This window comes from Haliotis asinina, chromosome 6 (assembly GCF_037392515.1).
Source record: "Haliotis asinina isolate JCU_RB_2024 chromosome 6, JCU_Hal_asi_v2, whole genome shotgun sequence".
Classification (NCBI taxonomy): Eukaryota; Metazoa; Mollusca; class Gastropoda; order Lepetellida; family Haliotidae; genus Haliotis; species Haliotis asinina.
In genome coordinates this window covers 13420027-13437868 of record NC_090285.1, presented here as the reverse complement: position 1 = coordinate 13437868, position 17842 = coordinate 13420027, and the positions used below count along the sequence as shown (strand labels likewise).

Genomic DNA, 17842 nt, shown 5'->3' with positions numbered 1-17842 from the left:
TACTTTCGCCACCAAGGCTTAACGTTCCCGCCAGGTGAACCTTTTAGTTCTCTGTATCCCGGAGACACACGGCGTTGTTGAGCCGCTTTTGAGAGCAGATGTAAATCGCCAACAGCAGGGAGTGCACGCACGTCAATCGCCTTCATCGACATTTGTCGTCTGCTGACAGGAGCGCGCGCTTTGTCGTGGAGCAGACGACATGTTAGGAGTTGGGAGATAGGCTGTGTGATTGCGTGTTCATCTTGATAAACCTCATGCTTACCTTCACAGGTACGTTTTTAACATTCTTGCGTTTTCTTATTACCGTTTGATCTTGTTGTTTTAATTTGGGACAGTTTCTTCGTTCTAAATGGGTAGAATTATGTTTGCAAGTGAGGTTATTTTAGACAATACAAGACTTGTTTGTGGTGACGCTGAAGTGTAGAAGAAACATCATGACGAAATGCTGTAGATGATTGTGAATTTACTACTTGGACGTAGACAAAACACGTTTCTGTGGGGATTCTGTATTAGAATACATCTGCAGTACAACTGTTTGTCGTGGGACTATTCCGAGATTAAATATGGGCTGGCTGATTGTATGTGATCTTGTCTGAAAACGATCTTTTCACTGGCCCTGTTTTTAAGCACTGATGTAGTGGTCCAAGCTTTAGCAGCTATATACAACCAATGTGTGCAGCTGCGGAATACTTTCACTCACCCACACTCTCACTCACTGAAAAAACATCCACCCAGCTACTCTTAAACCCATGCTCATAACCCATGCTCATACTCATAAACCCATTCCAATACTCTCTCCGTACCCTTGTGCATCTACTTACACAAAACAAAATCGTTTCGGTAACCAGTGACAACTGTTTGCGTTTATAACAAAGTTCAACAGATTTTACATTTGAAATACAATTCAATCTCTTTGTCTTTCAGGGTAATCTGAAGCTATCGAAGGATAACAGGAAAGACTTAGCGTATACCCCTAGGTTTCTGGCCAACCTACCAGAGGGCCTCAAATAACCCGTCAATACGTGCACGCTATAGTGTTTATGCTCATTTGTGCTGGGCAGTTCTAGCTAGCACGACACAACGGCCAACACGCAAACGTCAATGTCAGTTAGTTCTCTGACCACGGGATGATAATGATTAAGACGCATTGAATACAGTCTAGAGGCGAAGAGCCATGTCCAGTGGGAAACAGGTAAACAGACACGAGTAACGATTGTTATTGAGGTGACTGTCAACGAAGGCGAGACTGACAGTGCATCCGTTCGTTTCTAGACCTTGAAACTAACTAAATAACCCTTCCAAGATCGAAAATGGCGGACAGATTAGCATTGGCCAATAGGTCATCCCGACGGAGAGGGACGTTGAAGAAATTCACCACAGTGAACAACGGAGCAGTGGCTCAGACAGGAAGCAGGAGACCCACTCAGGAGAACAGGTCCGATACCTCGGAGAACCGTCCAAAGCGGGTCAGCATCCACGTGGAGAACACCTACAGGATGCAACCTTCAGCGGACGAGCGGTTTTCCGTGACAAAGATGGAGAACCTTATGTCCGAAATACTGGACAGTAGACTGAAGGACACAAAATACAATGGCGAGAAATGTTCGGAACTGGCCAAAGAGCTTGTATGTACCATTATTGCCAAAACTAAGGAGTTCCAGTGGCAGAGGTATAAGTTGGTTGCCCAAGTGCACATAGGTCAGAATGATAGTCAGGCGGTTCAAGTCGCCAGCAGGTGCATTTGGGACCCTAGTTTGGACAGTTATGCGTGTGTCTCCTACAAAAATACTTCTCTGTTCGTTGTTGCGTCTTGCTACGGGATATACTTTGAGTGATGAGTGATCCCATTTTTATTGCAATATTTATAGACTTTGTGATTATATGATTTTGTTTCAATGCTATCTTCATGATTCCATCATCCCTAAGCCGTCATCGCTTGGACTTGGTTTCGGCAACACCAAGATTTACTTATGCGAAGAGGGAAATGTGAATAAAGTAAAACTCACAATCTTTGTCATGAATTGTGGTAAATACGGTACCTCTTCTTAAAGTGGTACAGTTTTGTAGAATGTGCATTGTCGCTGTCTATACAAGGACATAAGTACTGACTAGATCAGTGAGTTCCACTTATTCCTAACTCTCGATTTCGATATCATGTGGGTACAGGGGCGGTGGGGTACCCTAGAGGTTAAAGCGTTCGCTTGTCACGTAGGTCAAGGTTCAAATCCCCACATGGGTACTATGTACCCATTTCTGGTGACCTGCCTGTATTCCTATAATCCTGCCATAGGTGGCTTAAAACTCAACTCACTCACTCACTCGTGGGCACGTCAGTGGAAGAGGTTTGACTGATCCGAAATACCTGATAATTATGGTGAACATTCTTCGTCATAGTCCTGTGTTCCGATTTCGCCATTCCTGTAATTTGAATATTCATTATGCATAACAACAAACAAGAAATGACCACCGTTGTTGTCGGATGGATACTTGGCAAAATATCCATAGTTTGCCCTAAATTTGATACAGATGGTTTTTGTTGGGAAGTCAAACGTTTCACCAACTGCTTCAGCCTCATAAATTTTCAAGTGACAGTTGACTCCAATCTAAACCATTCACTAAATGTTTCCAGTGAGCTGTGAAGTCATCAGAATACACCACTAAAAATCTGTGCTGGTGTTGTATAACCCGACATTCACACATTTTGCCTTAAAAGTAGGTGAAACTATTTCCACCTGTCGTCTCACACCTGTGCTCCTGACATGTGAAACCATGTGAAACCAGACAAATCACACAATTAAATGATTGATGAAAATCCAGTTGTTAAATGACCAATAGATCAAGTAATGATGTTTTCAAAACAGTTTGTCGTTTGAAAAGATGGAACTTGAAAGATGGAACTTGGCAGATGGTTCTTTTCTGAAGTTTAACTTTTAATATAAGAAGCGTCAATTATTGTTATTTTAATCCGGAAGAGATGGAAACGCGTATGTTTGTTTGTTTGTTTGTTTGTTTAACGCCAGTCAACAATAATATAGTTCTGTGACGGCGGCCTGTGGGTAATAAAATATAGGTATCATTGGCGATGACAGCGTACGTATTGACCATCAAAGTGTGAGTGTCACCATACAGGTGACTCACCATACGATGCCTATCTCGATACCGAGGACACGTTACGATATGTAGCAATACGGCATTTTCCACATTTTCCACGTTTTCCACATTTTGTGCATGACAAGCAGCAATTACCTTTATCGGAAGATGTGTGATGTTGAAACCAAAGTGCACTGAAAACCTCCTTACAAACAACCCGAGACATTTCTGTTACAGGTAGAGCTTAATTAGATAAAGGACAACTACCCACCTGCCAAGTACCCGTCACTCACTCTCAGGGGGTCATGTTTGCTGATTTGTGTAAAAAATACAACAGACAGATGCAAACGTGTTAAGACTCAAAATAGTAATCAACATGTGTTAAAAACGAATCGATAGAAAACCCATCGTATCGTCTAAAGCTTTCTGACGATGCATCGGTGAATGGCGACATCCCTATGAAATAGCGATGACACCAGGTTCCATTTTTAAGTGGCATTTTAGAAGTTGGTATGATGAGGAGGAAGACTTTTAATGGATAGACAACTTCTTTCTTCAATGGATGAGACGTTTCGGTGTAGATTCTAACACCTGTTGCTTGATAAAGGTGTCAGAATCTACATCGAAACGTGGCATCCATTGCAAGAAAGAAATTGTCTATCCATAAAAAGTCTTCATCCTACTGATGACACCAGGTGTTCATATCCTGCTCTGCTGGTAGCACCCGTCATAAACATAAGTAATTTCAAATGTCCACATGAAAACGCACGGTACAAGATAAAATAGGACATTGCACTCGGCAACAATTTTGTCAGTGATGCATCGGGCAAGGTGAAATCTGATGAGACGAAGCCTTGTATATACACTGCAACGAATGGAGGCATATGGATATAGGGAGATGTATACTGATTGTGAAGCATTAAAGTTGAAGCCATACAAAAAGACAAATACTTTATGCAAATCTAGACAAATACTTTATGCAAATCTTTGAAGTACATCCTGAATGTGGTAAGACATCGTTCCATTTCATCTCAAACGTGTTCATATGGTGACAAAGCAGGGTATGTTGCGGTCAAGGCCAACGCATTGATATTGTTCCAGATACAGGTCTGGCGCTGCTGTATTGGAAGGTCATCCCATGACTGTACTGTTGCAAGAACCGCCAATCGGTCTCTAGTAAATCTCGTCTCGGTACCTCACAGCAATCAAGTACCCCTCAATCGCAAACACTGGCACCCTTGCCGCAGCTGATATCCCACCCATGAGAGCTTCTGGCTATATAACATCGGTAATTTGTCGAGGGATCAAGACTGGGTCCGATCTGGGAAACAAACAAGAGTTCTGAATGCGATGAGTAAACGATTCACCCACAGAGCTATCAATTGCTTTTATCACTTGCACCATCAGCTAGCAGGGTAGTGTGCGTGTAGACCATTTAAAGACCGTTCACTCTGACAGTCGTTCAAACTGACAAAATACAGCACCACAGCTACGCAAACATTCACTGTAACTTAGATGGTTCTGCACATACGCTCAATGGATCCATATATCATCTCTTACACCGTCCATAACCAAAGCATAACTTCCCTAAGTGGACCGAGCGTCAGTCTAGGCGGACAGTTTTGCCCTCAGCACTGTCAGATAAGAGTAATGGCCCATTTGCAGCGCGTTTGTATTACAAGCTATCATATTCTCGAAAAAAGTGTCCCTATTGATTGCTGTTTGTTATAAGGTACCCTGCCCACTTAATGAGTCTTCGGTGATGTTTGTTCTGGTGTATTGCTAGATAGTGCAGGTGTTAATGGTATTCAGGATGCACCTGGTGGCATTTTCGTATCTGACATACCTAACATGTCCTCGAGACTATCGACTCTAGGATATAATCTCCACTGATCAATTAGCGTGTGTATGTATTGTCTAGAACTATTGTTAATTTATATGAAGTGGTGAATAATACAGCGAAAATAGGACAGGTTGTTTGCTGATTGTTCATTACATTCTACCAGCAAACTGCGTCATGATATTTTTGCGAGCTTAAGTCATTCGCAGTTTTCGCAAAAATATCATGCTCGCAAAAATTTAACGATTTACAGTATTACTAGAGGTGCAGCGGTGCCTGTAGACTTGTTTGCAACATACTTGGTGAAACTCGGCTATGGCGACAACATACTTGGTGAAACTCGGCTATGGCGACAACTTGTTATAATGGCAAGGGGTCACGGTGACATTACAAGGGTTAACTGCTTATCTGAGAGTGTATCAAGGACGACGGTTACGCTTTATTCTTATAACATTGACAGCACTGCTGGTGCAGGGTCGAGTATTTACTGTTACACCCGTGAAGGTCCAGGGGTAGAACCGGCCTTCAGCAACCCATGCTTGCCATAAAAGGCTACTATGCTTGTCGTAAGAGGCGACTGACGGTATCGGGTGGTCAGACTCGCTGACTTGGTTTACACATGTCATCGGTTCCCAGTTGCGCAGATCGATGCTCTTGTTGATCAGTGGATTGTCTGGTCCAGACTCGATTATGTACAGACCGCCGACATACAACTGGAATATTGCTGAGTGCGGCGTAAAACTAAACTCACTCGCTCACCCATTTACTGTTATAACAATAACCTATCCTTTAGCATGATCCGTTAAATCACCTTAAGTCCCAGTGTTTTACGACATCATGATGTAGGCCTAAATTGTACTGTACTTTACTTAACTATGCCGTGTTGTACTGTACTATGTTGCAATATACTGTACTTTACTTAGCTATGCCGTGTTGTAGTGTACTATATATGCTGCAATGTATTGTGCTGTACTGAACTATGCCGTGTTGAACTGTACTGTACTTTACTTAACTATGCCGTGTTGTACTGTACTATGTTGCAATATACTGTACTTTACTTAACTATGCCGTGTTGTAGTGTACTATGCTGCAGTGTATTGTGCTGTACTGAACTATGTCGTGCTGAACTGTACTGTACTATACTTAACTATGCCGTATTGTACTGTACTATGCTGCAATGTATTGTTCTGTACTGAACAATGCCGTGCTGTACACTATGATGTACCACGCTATGTGTTTATGCATCCAGTGATAACTACACATACATAGGTTTGCTGTGTACACAGTGACAAGCTATCGGCATGCCCAACAGGTCACCCTACACGTGGCGAGGTTTGTTAACGACACGATTGCGTGTAGGAGATTATTTGAGACCAACGCATGACCGAAGTGGGAAACGTTATACGTTTTAGGGTGAAGGCCAAGCTGTTGTGCTTCCTTCGTCAAGGTCATGACCGGAGGTTACCCCTTGATGAACTTTTTCTTGTTATCTAAAGTCATGCTACGTGAGTGAGAGGGTCCGTGAGTGAGTCGGTGATTGAGTGAGTGAGTGAGTTTATGAAAGGGTGAGTGAGTGAGCGAGGGAGATCGAGTAGTGCAGTAGTGAGTGGTTCAGTTAGTAAGGGTTCGGTTAAGGGGGCTGGTGGGTGAGTGCATGAGTGAGTGAGTGAGTGAGTGAGATGGATTTAAGGCCGCTTTGAACATTTGAGATTCGTATATGGTAGACTGAGTACATGAGTACACAAGTTAGTGACACCCCCAGAACGATGAGTGGTGAGTGAGTGAGTGAGTGAGTGAGTGATTGAATGAATGAGTGGGTGAGTTGGTGTGTGGACAAAAAAAACCAACCAAACAAACAAACAAATTTCTATTCTAATTATTCTATAATTAATTCGTTCGTTATGGGCACACTGCTGAACCAGGCTCATTTATTCGCCCAAATCTAACCGACATTGAATGGAGCCTAAAACCAGTGACATCTCCGGGTCCCCTTTCCCCACCCTGAGACTCAGTGACATTGTTGAAAATCACAGGGATATCAAAACAGTGTGTCATTTTGGTGTGCCCAGTTGCAATAGATGGCGGATAGAGGGCGCAGACCTTACGCATTAATGAATAGTTTCAGGGCGTTAAAATATATTTTCCTTTTCTGTTACCGGCGCCGGGGCTGATTGATCTCCAATTATTACCTGTATCGACTGATGTAATATTCCGGCTGATAATGAGGGCCGGTTAATGATTCCGTGCTGGAGCAAACACGCCTACGATTTCTCAAGTTACATTTGCGTTAGGTTATAACTCATTCGGTCCATTTCCTTGATAGCGACGGTCACTTCAAACGTCGTCACTCCCTTGATCGTACGCCGTGACGTTGAGCGGTGACCACAACGACACCATACCATCACGATGGCGCCGGGGCGGTAGGGTAGCCGAATGGTTAAAGCGTTCGCCTGGAAGGCCAGGGTTCGATCCCCCACGGGATCACAGTGTACTCTGAAGCCGATTTCTGGTGTCCCCCGCCGAGGTCCTGTTGAAAAATTGCTAAAAGCGGCGTAAAAGCATACTCTCTGGTGATTGTGCGAAATCAGCCCCGATCATGATCCCGATAGTGCCCAATGAATGTGAACTATTAAAGATCAGTCACTGACAAAACACAAGTAGTTACTTAAGTCCACTTGAAATCGCAGGTCCTCAGCAACCTAAGCGGTCAGTCATATTGTGCGCATATAGGGAATCGAACTGTTGTAAACTAGAAAGTGAGTGAGTGAGTTTAGTTTTACTCAGAACTCAACAATCTTCCAGTTATATGTCGGCGGTCTGTAAATAATCGAGTCTGGACCAGACAATCTAGTGATCACCAGCATGAGCACCGATCTGCACAACTCGGAACCAATGACGTGTGTCAACCAAGTCAGACAGCGAGCCAGACCACACGATCCCGTTAGTTGCCTCTTACGACAAGCTTAGTCGCCCTTTATGGCAAGCATGGGTTGCCGAAGGCCTATTCTACCACGGACCTTCACGGGTCAGTAGAAGAATTGATGTATTGATAAATTAGTAAACAGGTGGATTGATGAACGAATGGATAGATATTAAAGTGAGTGAATGGATATAGTGAGTGAGTACCAGACAATAACGGGATCAACAGAATGAGCATCGATCCGCACAATTGAGAAGCGATGTCGACAAGAAAGGAAAGGACTATATGCAGCAGACATGGAAATCGTATCCTGCGGAAAGAACATTAACGGTTACACCTCTTAGATCGAATTTTGATCACCTATGCAATGTATCCTTGAAATTGTTACAGAGATAGTAGGTGGTGTAGCCTAATGGTTAAACCGCCCGCTTGTCACGTCAAGAAGGGGGTTCGATTCCCCACATGGGTACTTGTACATTGTGTGAAGCTTATTTTTGGTGTCTTAAGCGATATTGCTGGAATATTGCTAAAAGCGGCGTAAAGCTACACTCACTGTAGTAGAGAAATCAAAAAGCTCCAACTCAACAGAAGACTTAACGGGTACACATTACACCTTTTACTACCGCTTCAAATAACAAAGTTCAAATTCAAATTATGTCAGCCTCTGCTGAAACTACAGTTACTTTATTTCCTAGTATAAATGAATAACTGGACAGAAAAATATCTAGCTCACATCTCGAAAACGGCTAATTTTCTTAAAAACCCTTTGTGATGGGATGCTTGACCAAAATATGGGTTTGATGCAATGTGGCTTGTTTGACCGGGTGGTTGTTATAACATGCGACCTGTTTGAACCGCTGTTTACAATGTATGACCTGTGATGTCTTTTAGCGGCAGAAGTTGTTATAGAGGACCAAGATCTTTTCTGGATAAATCTTCTTTTAATCTTTGACACACAACAATTTCGGGGTCATTTCAGATCCCTTCTGAGGGATCCTATCCCTCGGCTTTCAACAGAGTCCAGCCACATTTGATGATAAAAACATTATTCAGCATGGACGTAAATAGTCGTCAACGTGTTCGGATCAGTTAAACGCTTTCGGGCGTTAATCTAGTGAGTATCGTCGCTCCTTAAGGCTTTGTCCTGTCGCCTATCCTCTTCACACTTTATATCTCATTTATCCACCTGTTTGAATTTCAGATTTGTTGATCATGTCGCTTTGGTTGGGTTTACTCGTCAATCCGAGTTAGGTTATAGGACAAATATTGAAGCGTTTAGTTCATGGCGCAAAGAGAATTCATCGGGTTTGACCTGTTCGATCCCGTGTCAACAATTTATGACCTGTTTGATCACATCTTTGATCGGTGGTTACAAATGTGTGACCTGTTTGACTATATTTATAACCTTATGCCATCATACACTGACTTGGTTAGGTAAATAATTACAAAGTTTGTCATTGCTCATCGTATCAATCATTGTTTGCCATTTTAAGTTTTCAAACAAGTCATTTAAAATGGACCACCTGGATTGGGTAGCCTGTAGTTGAAGCGTTCGCTCACCACCCCCAAGCCCCAGGTTCGATTCCCTACATGGGCACAATGTGTGAAGATTATTTTGGGTATCAACTCTACGTAATATTGCTGGAACTTTGCTAAAAGCGGCGAAAAACCACACTCACTCGTAGTAAATATCAAATTATTCTTGCGTCAAATAATTTTATACACATAAAAAGTGATAGTATCTCTCAGTTTGAAAACGAAAACAGAAATTCGACAATCCAGTTTTATTTCAAAATGGGGATGACAAATAAATACACGATTAACGCTATATACGCAACACATACGTAATACTGACTGATGCTGATAGTAACGCATGCTGATATATTTTTAAAACTGCATCTTACTTAAACGATAAATCATAATTACAATCCTTTCAGTCAAAAAATCAAAAAATTATTTTAATGCTAACAATGATTTGAAACCACATACTAACTTGCCAACGTTTCTGTGAGAATAACGATTTAAGCGTTATGAATGAGAGAAGGGTCCAACTATTGACTAAAACAATAAGACCCTTGCTAAAGTGTTCGCTTCAACGGGTTCCCGAGTTCTATTCCCTACATGGTTACAATGCGTGAAGTACATTACTGGTGCTGGTGATATTGGTAGAATATTGCTTAAAGCGGCGTAGAACCTCCCTAACTGTCGTGAATAACAGGGAACAACAGACCGGAATTTCTGAAGAACAGGTTGTGACGTTCCTGATGGTTCATCATGGACAATGTTGCGTGCTCACATTTGTCATGTGGCGACTGACGAGAGAAAGCAGAGCTAACAATTCCTAACCAGACACATTCGGAACAAATATGATCGAAGATTTCTGATCAACATTTATACAAAATACCAATATCATGGGTAGTAAGAGGGCAATTTCACATTCCCACCATATAACCGAAATGTCTTCACTGATATATACGTTCGAACACACAGTCAAACCTTGTGTCGAACTTGACGGACCAACGTAAATACTAAGAGATATCCGACATCAGGAATACGCTGGAACCAGCTTGTACTTGGTGACTTGGTTGACACATGTCATCGGCGCAGATCGATGCTCATGTTGTTGATCACTGGCTTGTCTGGTCCAGACTCGATTATTTACAGACCGCCGCCATATAGCTGGAATATTGCTGAGTCACTGTGAGTGCGCCGTAAAACTAAAATCACTCACTCTATACATTCGATTTAATAGTGTTTGACAGTATTTATCACAATAGTATGTCATATACACACTATCAAAAGGGACATTGTAATAAATAATGGCATCTATTGGGAATCAATATTATTCCAATAGATTTCAGGATCTCTGGACATATCTTCCATCTTCCTGATTCAATTGTAAAGGATTCCAACATTTCCTCAGTTTAAATGCCAAAGATGAAAGTCGATAATTTTATTGTAAAGGATCGTTTCCTTAGGAAAAGATACGTTATTGCTTCCGAAGGAGTGGAAACGATACGTTTCCCAAACAAGAAAGAATATTCCCGTTGAAATGTACATGTACATAAACGGTGTTTAAATATTTGTCAGTGAGTAATGACACATTAATGGAAAAGGCGTATGTAGATGCTGCAAGGTGTGATAAAAATGATCGACCCGCAAGATTCAGATGTAAATATACTATTTCAGAAGGCGATTTGAAAGGCAACTCAGTTAATGATTTTCATATACCATGTATTGCCATTTGACATTTATCTGTGAAGCCCATTTCTGGCTCCCGCCGTAATATTGATGGAATATTGCTAATAGCGGAGTAAAACTAAACTCACTCACTCACTTTCAAAACGCCGCGGTAGAATTTGGTAGGGGAAGTAACTCTGGTCAGATAAGGTTTTTGATACCCTGCAACGTGAGACAACGAAACTGTCTCAATACAGGAGTTTCCATTGTATACAGATTTGAAAATAACTGAAATGAAACACTTGATATACATACAAATATGCATAAATAATACATAATTATGTACATTTCTTACACATTGTATAGAACTACAGCGCTTGGTGAACACAACAAAGAGATGATTGCACTTTGAGCACCTTGTGACGTCAGGTGAACACCGCACCATTCGTGCTGGACAGCATCTGCAATAGAGACAAAATATATTTACGTCACAGATTTATACACCACATGACATTATCGTGCTATGTTTCGTGTGTGGATACCTGTAAAGAACCGTGAAGAATTTGGTCTTACCACAAGAGCCGACTAACCCGATCGAGGGGTCAGGCTCGCTAACTTGGTTAACACATGTCATCGTTTCTCAAGTGCTTAGATCGATGCTCATGCTGTCGATCGCTAGATTGTCTGGTCCAGACTCGATTATTTACAGACCGCTATCATACAACTGGGTTATTGTTGAATGGAAGTGAGGGACCACCAGAGTGAGTGAGTTTACTGTTACACCACTTTTAGCAATATTGCATCACAGTTAACTCACCCACTCTGAAAGAATCTGAACAAAAAACTAAAATCGTGAATGATCGCGAATGAATATATTCAGTAGCTCACCTGCCGTCAGTGACCACAGGTCGTCCCACAACAGTTCCTTACACACCGGAAGCTGGGGCCATGGTGACTTGCGCAGTAGTGGTCAGTACGACATCCGACATGAAATCCGGTACAGTGGCAGGAAAACATCATTCTCCCCCATCTTTTTATCAAGTTATGAGATTGCCTCGACTTCCGTGTGGATCTTTTCAGGATTCGATCTCTCAAAGTGTGTGTTGAGGCGTCAGAGAGGAGGGACACGTCATCTCTGTTGACCAATTTGGATGATTTGTCACTTCTTTTTGGCACTGAAGTAAAGTAAAATTTAAAAATATTACACCGTATTTTTAAAGTAACAAAAACAAAACAAAAAGTCGCACTCAAGAAAACACACACACTCACGCACGCACGCACGCACACACACATACATTCGCTCACTCACTCACACGGACACACACTGACACACACACATATACTTGTGTACATTTGTCTTCATTAATATATTACTCCAAAACTATTTATGTTCTGTTGCACATTTTGAACCTATGTATGATTTAAATGACATTCCTGGAAGAGAGAAAAGATCTACTTGAAAAGACACCGTATCTTTCTGATATGCAGTGTCCATACATGCACGCACACGCACGCATAAACACACAAACCAAAACACATCTATGATACCACTATTAAATACACCAGCATCGAATAACCGTTTCTTGTTTGTATCAATTTCAGCCTTCATCATACAGTACTGTGTAAAGTTTATTTTGTCCGTCAGTATAATTCACAACATATCCTCGAGCAAATCGCTTGTGAAATACTAAGCACTCTACAGAGACACAATGTAGACACCTTCATTCAACCAAAGACAATAATCCCAGTGACATTTGTAATATGAATAACCTCTGTAAAATTCAGATCTTTAATATCCGAATAAATCTTGACAGGAAACCATATCACTAATCCATAGTTCAAGAACAACGGAGTATAAAACTGTTGATAAAAGATTTTACGTGACTTATTGTCAATCAACTCATTATTTAACGATGTATCATTTATGATAACGGTTTTGAGCTGTCATGGGTTTTGATGTGTGGAAACGTCACAATGACAATCGTTAAACATTTAAAGATATACTTGTTTACTACAAAGAACTAGTTCATGAACCCAGCTTAACCAAACAACCACGTTTACCAAGGTCTAACGTTCCCTCGGCGCACCTCAGTGAGTCATCTTGGCCAGTTGTAAGGAGTCAGGAGTCCATGTTTGATTTTTTTGTCATCAGTTACTATCACTTTAGACGACTATTACATATATTCTATTGTATTTTCTTTATATTCTAAATGAAATTCTACACCCATTAACTCATACCCCATGCCTTTTGTTAAAGGCGAACTTCATGTTATTTACGCCAAAGGATTTGACGTTAAGAAGTTACGTTGTTGCATCCTGGTGTGTCCTGAGTTGATCCGAGTAGCCAAACGCAACCAGCGGTTAAGATTTGTTCCCTTAATATTGTTTGTGAACGATATAACGCCACGCCCTGCAAAACTTCAGTTAAATTAGATATGTCAGTAGATAATCGAGTCTGAACCAAACGATCCCGTGATTGACCTCATCCACATCAGTCTACGTCACTGAATACGATGACTAATGCGTCAACTAAATCTCGAAGCTGACAACGCAATCTTGTTAATCATCTCTAACCAGAAGCGGGGTTCCTGAAGATCTGCTCTTTCATAAAGGAACTGGCTTTACGGTTGTACGTTTTTCAAAGATATAAGAAAACTAAAAAATTAGGATTTTTGATATCATGCAAAACTGATGAGTGTTGTCTTTTTATAGGACATTTATATTAAAACCGTTGTAAAAAACGAGATATATTAAGTAAAGGAGTTCATACACATCACAGCGGTAAGCCATACGTCCATGTGGCTAGTTCTGTGCTCACCCGAAGAAAGTAATGGACAGAACCTTGAGGAGTGAGCAGATGCCACTTTTAGCAATATTCCATCATTACGGTGGTAACTGGAAACCGACGTCACGAACTCGGAAATCAACTTGGAAATCAAACCATAGCCTACTGTGTTACCCACGTTTTTAGGGGGGATATTGTTTGTTTAACCCCTAGAGAGAAGTTATCACCGACTTGGGACAATTTCTGGGACTTACAGTGAACAAACACAGTGCAATAAATATTCAGGCTCTAAGTTAGCCTAGCGGTTAACGCGATCGTGGTCCTATACACTTAAGGTCCGGGTTCGATTTCACAATAAATGCGTAGCACCCGTTCGCCGGGATATGCGAATGCGAATTCGCTTGAAACGGCATAAAACCATAGTCATTCTTCAAAACACAAACGCCACCTATTAGAAACAAATCAAACAATAATATTTGGTTTTTCTTTTAAAGGTCTTCTTTCCATGCAGATATGTAAAACAAACATTTAAATATTTAAGGATGGTAATGACCTAGCATTTTGGCAAGACCCGATACCCTAATGGAGTGAGTATTATTCTGCGCCGCCTGTAGCAATAATATATTCCAGTAATATCATAACAGAGCGCACTAAAAGTCGGCCTCACATATTGTAGCCATTTAAGGAATCGAAATCATGTTTTAAGCGTTAGAAACGATTGCATTAACTACGAGTTCCTAACCCACATTTTCCACCAAATATTTTCGAACGGATATGGGCGGTAGGGTAGCCAAGTGGCTAAGATCTCACTCGTCACACCGAAGGCCCATGTTCGATTCTCAAGTGGGTACAATCTTTGAAGTCCATTTCTGGTGTCCCCCGTCATGATATTGCAGGAATATTGCTAAAAGCGGCGTAAAACCATACTCATCCACTCAATCACTCACTCTCACTCACTCACTCGCTCACAAATGAATGTGTGTCTGATCAGTCTACAAGTGCATGAATGACTTTAGTTTAACTCCGCTTTTAATTCGACTATCCTTAAAACAGCCGGGACCGACGTTTTGGCCACATACAATCAAAGTTTATGATCGACTTATGTTAATTAATGTATAATGTTTCTACTTACATGCTTGTGCCATCGTCAATATCGCGAAGCAGAACCAGATGGAAATGAAATGAGACATCGCGGCACTTTTAGACAACATAGGTGATATTTCGCCTTGGCTGTGAGAAGTGTCTTCTAGCTGAGGTTGTATTCGAGCCGTATATAGTAGGTGGGTTTGTACTATATCAGCCTAAGACGGCAACGATTGGCCGAGCCCTACCCCAAAGCGATAAACAGCCAATCAGGCGTCGTCTATCACAGTTTTCCTCACACAGTGAGGCAATGACTCAGAGCGGAAAGATTAACGTGAAAAAGGTGGGTAGATGACTGGCCTTTAGGAAAAGAGTGATTACTAGAAGTGTCGAAATATTTTGACCCATGAAAGCGCTACTCGCGATTTAGGTTCTACTTTCTCTTTATTGCGTTCAATGTGTTGACATTTCAGGAGAACTGGATGGCCGGTCAGCTCAGGCGCTGCAATTACCTGATTAGAGTTGTGTTTAGGGAGCGTGTTCGAATCTCATGCTCGCCATGGTACTCTTCCTGTGTGTCTCATAAGATGCATCACAATAATCAGCATCGCAGTGTGACTAAACTGTCTACAGCAACCCATGCTTATAAGACTGACTGAGTGAGTGAGTGAGTCTAGTTTTACACTGCTTCACACACTGTACCCATTTGGAGAATGGAACCCGGGCCTTCGGCGTGAGGAGCGAACGCTTTACCCCTAGGCTAGGATCGGGATGCCAGAACTGGATGGTTGCCACCTTATCCCTGCATGGTCTCGAATATTTACACACTACCTCGAATATTTCCACATTGTCTCGAATATTTATTTACATACAGTCGCAATGTTGGCGGAACATTGTTGAGTAAGGCGCTAGAGAAGAAACAACTAAAGCGGCGTCATTCATACATTCATTCACTCAAATACCCGTCCAACGTTTAATTTCAAGCGATGTGATTGAGTTATGACGCTTTGAATAACATTTTTAGATATAAGAGACTTTCAAAACCTACCCCCTTGTAAGCCGGATTCAGGGGTCAGTTAAGACCGAATTCGGACTCAAACCTTTTCCCGACCTTTTGAAAGTTTGTGTATAATATATTTCGGGATTTCGGATTTTGTTAAATTTGACAGCATTCGGAACTCGGTGGTATGAGCTTGGGTTAGGGGCTTCGGGGTGATGTTACCTGCGTATGGTGTAATCAGGTAGACGGAGTGTTGATAGCACCCTCACGGTTTAAGACAAATATTTATGCGTTGTTTATAACTCTCAACACCAGGCACAAGAAGACGCGACATCACGACACACACTCTGACGTCTCCATCACGACAGTTTATGTACAACGTGGGCGGCCTACCCCTCCACAGCACTCGTTATAAATTATACGTTTACAACAGACTTAACGCGCTGTTTGTGACTGTCTTTACTTTTTAAAAGTGCTATTTTAGTGACTTGCAAAAACACAGAAGTATATTGCATCACTTTTAAAGGGAGCGGTGAAGTAACCCAGTAGTTTAAGCTTTGGCTTGTCCTGCTGAAGACCCGGGCTCGATTACAACATGAGTGCACTTTGTGAGCTAATTTCTAGTGTCACCCGCCGTATATTGCTGGCATTTTGCTAAAGCGGCGTAGAACCATACTCGTTCACTCACCCATTTGCAATGGCATACTGGCATTTGCACAGATCAAGAAATTGTCGTGAGGTTTCTTTCCGGATAACTTCCCTTGATTTCCCTTTCTGTACTTTTTTCCGTGTTAAGAAATATGGAAAATAATGAAACTAATACATAAAAGGCTCACTACTCTCTGTTTCCGGTAGCAAAATGTTTCAAACACTCTGTAAAGTTGCCCCGATACTTAATCCCTTTGAAACGTAAACCACAGTTTCGTGGATCTCGTTAAACTGATGCAAACGTCATAATATCATACGACGCATCATGGTCATACGATTACCTTTGACTACATGTCATGACATCTATTTTCATGAATAGATATCATCTTTCCTTGTCATGATACGGTTTCATATATCTATGCATATTTGAGCGGATTCACATAAGTCCTTTTGAGCTAGTTGACAAATCCATTGCATGACTTTTTGTTGCTTTTTTCATGAAATAAATACGCTTAAACAGACTGCCGCGTGGCAGTGATGTCGCTTTAGTGATGCAGTGCAGATGATGTACGTGCATTTTTGAAACAATAACTCCTGTAAATTTTCTGAAATGAGGAAACAGGTTATGAAAATTGATCTTCTGTGTCATTTTTCTAAACACTGTTATGTCATTTCGTCTGTTATTTAGTAATGTTAACAGTGGATTTGTATAACGCTTTTCTATACGTGGACAGTATTCTCAAAGCTCAGTGAGGATTCATCAGATGAAAGTTTGGCGGTTTTGATAGATGTTTTGAAGGTAGGACAGGTTTGACATTGGCGGACATTAAGCGGAAGATTGTTCCAGACAGTGGCTGCCGCGTATGCGAAGGATTTGTTCCCGTAACTGGAGAGTTTCACTTTTCGAACAGTAGACAAATGTTTGGATTAAGGCCGAAGGGTTCTGTTGGGACAGTACAACGGGAGTAAGTCAAAGAGGTACTATGGTGCTGTTTGAAAGTAACATCGAAATGCCAGACAAGGGAGCTTATAGTCGGTCCATTATTTTACCGGAAGCCACTGGAGTTCTTGGAGGATGGGTTTGATGTGGTTCGATATGGGTGACAGAGAGACAAGCGAAGCGACTGAAAGTTTTAGTGATTTCACACAACAACCGATTTCCATGTCTGACTTCATCGATGCACGTTAAGTGAGTGAGTGAGTTTAAAGTTTATGCCTCTTTTGTCAATATTCCAGCAATATCGCGGAAGGGAATACCATAAGTGGGCTTAACACACTGTCCCTGGGGAATCGAAC

At 41.5% G+C, this 17842-nt stretch overlaps 1 protein-coding gene across 1 annotated transcript; it reads left to right on the top strand.

Annotated features, from left to right (window-relative positions):
• Positions 1 to 1289: 1289 nt before the first annotated feature.
• Positions 1290 to 1903, top strand: LOC137287695 (dynein light chain Tctex-type 5-B-like; the record flags this gene model as incomplete). The annotated part of the gene is made up of 1 exon (XM_067820085.1): positions 1290 to 1903. A coding segment is annotated over one exon (546 nt), but the record flags the coding sequence as incomplete, so codon positions are not given.
• Between the last annotated feature and the right edge of the window lie 15939 nt (positions 1904 to 17842).